At 43.0% G+C, this 3,293-nt stretch overlaps 1 protein-coding gene across 1 annotated transcript; it reads left to right on the top strand.

The window, feature by feature from the left end:
• The first annotated feature begins 243 nt into the window (after positions 1–243).
• LOC144798374 (metallothionein) lies at positions 244–3,010 on the top strand. Its single transcript, XM_078669211.1, has 3 exons — positions 244–438; positions 1,274–1,339; positions 2,753–3,010. The coding sequence occupies exons 1-3, from the start codon at positions 408–410 to the stop codon at positions 2,845–2,847; spliced, it is 192 nt and encodes a 63-aa protein (XP_078525337.1). The 5' UTR covers positions 244–407; the 3' UTR covers positions 2,848–3,010.
• Positions 3,011–3,293: the final 283 nt, after the last annotated feature.

The raw sequence follows: 3,293 nt of genomic DNA on the forward strand, positions 1-3,293 counted from the left end.
AATATTGAGATGTAATAAGTCATAATATAATATTAAATTTTTGTGGAGCACAGAGCCCATAGCGAGGAAACCTGTTCCCTCTGAAATGGCCACCTCTTTCGGTGGTCTTGCAGTCATGGACATGTATTTCTTCCCGCCCCCTCGCGACAGGGGTGGTTTGTTTACCGCGTGCAGCTGAAGAGCACGAGCGTGCGCAAGGTTCTCTGCAAGCAGGTGTGACGTCCGCAGCTGTGGGCGTGGAGGAGGTGGGGCTCGTGCGCAGCGCTGCCTTGACTTTACACACGGCCTCATCCCATGAGGGTATAAATAAGAGGAGCGCAGGCCGTTAATTAGATCGCATCCGCGTTACTTGACAGAGTCTGGCGAATACTGAGCTTAGAATCCGTAGCGAACAGCTGCTTCAAAACATGGACCCTAAAGACTGCGGCTGTGCCACCGGTAAGTACCTACCTTTTGTAGTGGTTTGGGTGGTCATGTAGTGTGTGTGTGTGTGTGGGGTACACCGCCCTCCCTAAGGATGGAGCTTTCCGTAAGGTGGCAGCTTGAGGCTAGAAAGTAGGTTTATTTTCATACTAACATTAGGAAAGAGAAACTGGGGGAAATGGATTATTGACTTGCATTGCAACCGAAGGTAATGTAAGGCTGGAGCAACGTACATTCATCCCATTTTGGTATTAATAATTGGATTTTGGCCTGAATTTGTTTTTTTATGGTATGTGTCTAGAAATGCCCCATTTAGGGAATGATTGAACTTGCATCATTATTTTCGATAGTTTCTCGTAGGATTGGTTGGCCGCTTTCAAACTAGTTACAAATGTGTTCCCGCAAAAAAATGTCCAGTAAACATTTACAGTAGTGCGAGTGTCGCAGGTCCTTTTAAACTTTACATACATAGGAGGGGGGAGGGGGAGAATCGGACCCAGTGTAAATGTATCCGTAGATACTTGTCGAATGACTACGTTAAACCCGTTTCTAAGCACTGCGCTTTAGAAGGCTTGGAAACCGTAGGCTTCTAGAGGGACAGCAAGTGGCGACACCTGCGAACACACCGAGTTTTTAGTTTCCCATAGTTTGTTGGAAGAAGGGGCACAGTCTGTTGGTTAAAGAGAAAATATTGTTGCATTTCAACCTAGATTTCTATGCTGCAAACATTCGGTTTAATCTAGGGGCTTACTCGAAGCAACGGTCTTCCCCATCTGTAAGCAGTGCTTACCCTTTACTTCTTGGGTAGAAATGTTAGTAACTCGTACCGATGTCCTGTTTTTATTCGCAGGTGGCTCTTGTTCATGTGCTGGGTCGTGCAAGTGTGAGAACTGCAAATGTACATCCTGCAAAAAAAGTGAGTTCAGCCATGCGCTTTTTAATTTTTAATGTTTAATTTTTTTTTTGCTTGCAACATGATTTTAAGCGTGTTAAATTTGTGCTGATTTTACTTGCGATAGAGGGTTCGACTTTAGGCCCTGAAACTAGTGAGTATTTAAACAGATCTCCAGAATTTCTCATTACACCATTTGCGCTGTTTTCAGTTTACAGCAAACTACCTTCTCTGTTCAAGTAACGTTCCTGGTGTTAATCTCAGTTATTTAAATGCGGTCTATTGGCATCCCATGTATTAATTATGGGACTATAATTTGCGAAATCGGAATGTTACTTTTTTTTTTTTTTTTTTTTTTTTTAACGTTACTTTTTTTTTTCTCTTGGACCCGTGTTTTCCTCTCGGACCCGTGTTTTCCTCTCAATTGATACTTAGTTTTCTAGCTTGTCAGTTCTTTTCAACCCGAAGGGCACGGATGGGATGTTTGTGTTCCAGCAGAGTACCTGTAGCTTCCTCCATTACCAGTGTTGTGATTGTGAAGCTGTGATTGACATGGCTGTTAAAAAGAATAATCTACTACCGAGGGCAAGTGAGGTTTCTCTACTGCGATGTTCTGATATGCAGACCGGATTCCCTCCTTGCATGCCCGCATTTAGTCACTGTTTTAGTCCCTAGAAGCTGCACCTGTTTCAAAGGGTAGTACGCGGCTGATTGTTGGCACAGCCTCAGAAGAACATAAACAAAACCGGAGTTTTTTTTTTTTACTGCCGTGTGGTTCCTCTACCCAAAGTGGGTCGGAGGGGGTTGTTTCACGGCCCTCAACTTGCTCCTAAACTCACCTTTTCTACCTCTTGTCAACAACCTCTTTTGCAAAATGGCTTTTCTTGTGTTGCTGTTGGAATCATTTAAAACCCAGGAGGGGGCTGACTAAAAATCTCTTGCCATGGGAATACTACATAACAAATTTAAAAATCCCTCACCTGACCTAATGGCACTACTTTCGCTACTCAACCCTGACATACTCCATATGTTTAAGTGAATTTTAGCTCCCATTTTTTTACGATATGTATCTACAGTGCTATAGTTCGCCCTTTTCGACTTTGATATCTGGATCAAAATGCAGTAGTTTGTGTGAAATAGTCATGGTAACATGTTACTTGGTGGTCCATTGATAAAGCCCTCCACTCCTCAAAAGCTCCACAGCTATGGCTGATCGCGGTTTTGTTTTCTTTAAGTTAGGTTCTGACTCTTGCTATGTAATTTACACAATCTTACCACTGCCTCTCCGTTGTAGTGTCACCTTAGCACCTACTCGGATTGTTATCCAGTCCCCTACTTAACATATGCAGCCAAGCCCTGTGTCTTATTGGCTTTGTCAGTTTTAAGGGAGAGGGTATTTTTAAATATATTAAACTAACTCCTTGTCTTGTCTCCTAGGCTGCTGTTCCTGTTGCCCTGCCGGATGTGATAAATGTGGCCAGGGGTGTGTGTGCAAAGGAGGATCGACGGAGAAATGCAGCTGTTGCACCTAATTTGCAGATTGGCTTATCCAGTGCCCACGGAGTTGCTTAACACACAATGATTTGCACTTTTTATTTTTCTTTATTGTGCAAATGAGCAATCTTAAATTTATATATTGTAACTTTGTATATAAATGTTCTGCTAATAAAGTAACCTAAAATACTGTCAAACGTATTTTCTCGCAAAGGTTTTTTTTATTTTTCTCTTACCCTGGTTCACACTAACTAGCACAGCTTGTGTTGCTGAGCATATAGGTTACTTGCTTGTATTTGTCTTCTACCCAACCTTCAACACCCCTTTGCCTTCCACCTACATAACAGGCCTGCTGGACATTCCTGTGAGCACACACTCCCAGGCAGACATGGACGTCGAGTCACCAAAATGCAAAGGGGGAGCCGTAGTCACTTCATATGCCCTTTGACCCTGTGACTTCACCAGATGAGACCTCACATGGTTT

This window comes from Lissotriton helveticus, chromosome 12 (genome assembly GCF_964261635.1).
Source record: "Lissotriton helveticus chromosome 12, aLisHel1.1, whole genome shotgun sequence".
NCBI lineage: Eukaryota > Metazoa > Chordata > Amphibia > Caudata > Salamandridae > Lissotriton > Lissotriton helveticus.

What these genes read in the sequence shown, in the direction of transcription:
- LOC144798374 (XM_078669211.1), top strand. Translation starts at nt 408, where the DNA reads ATGGACCCTAAAGACTGCGGCTGTGCCACCG. An exon ending in AGACTGCGGCTGTGCCACCG is followed by an intron (nt 439 to 1,273) that starts GTAAGTACCTAC and finishes TTTTATTCGCAG; the next exon opens with GTGGCTCTTGTTCATGTGCT. An exon ending in ATGTACATCCTGCAAAAAAA is followed by an intron (nt 1,340 to 2,752) that starts GTGAGTTCAGCC and finishes CTTGTCTCCTAG; the next exon opens with GCTGCTGTTCCTGTTGCCCT.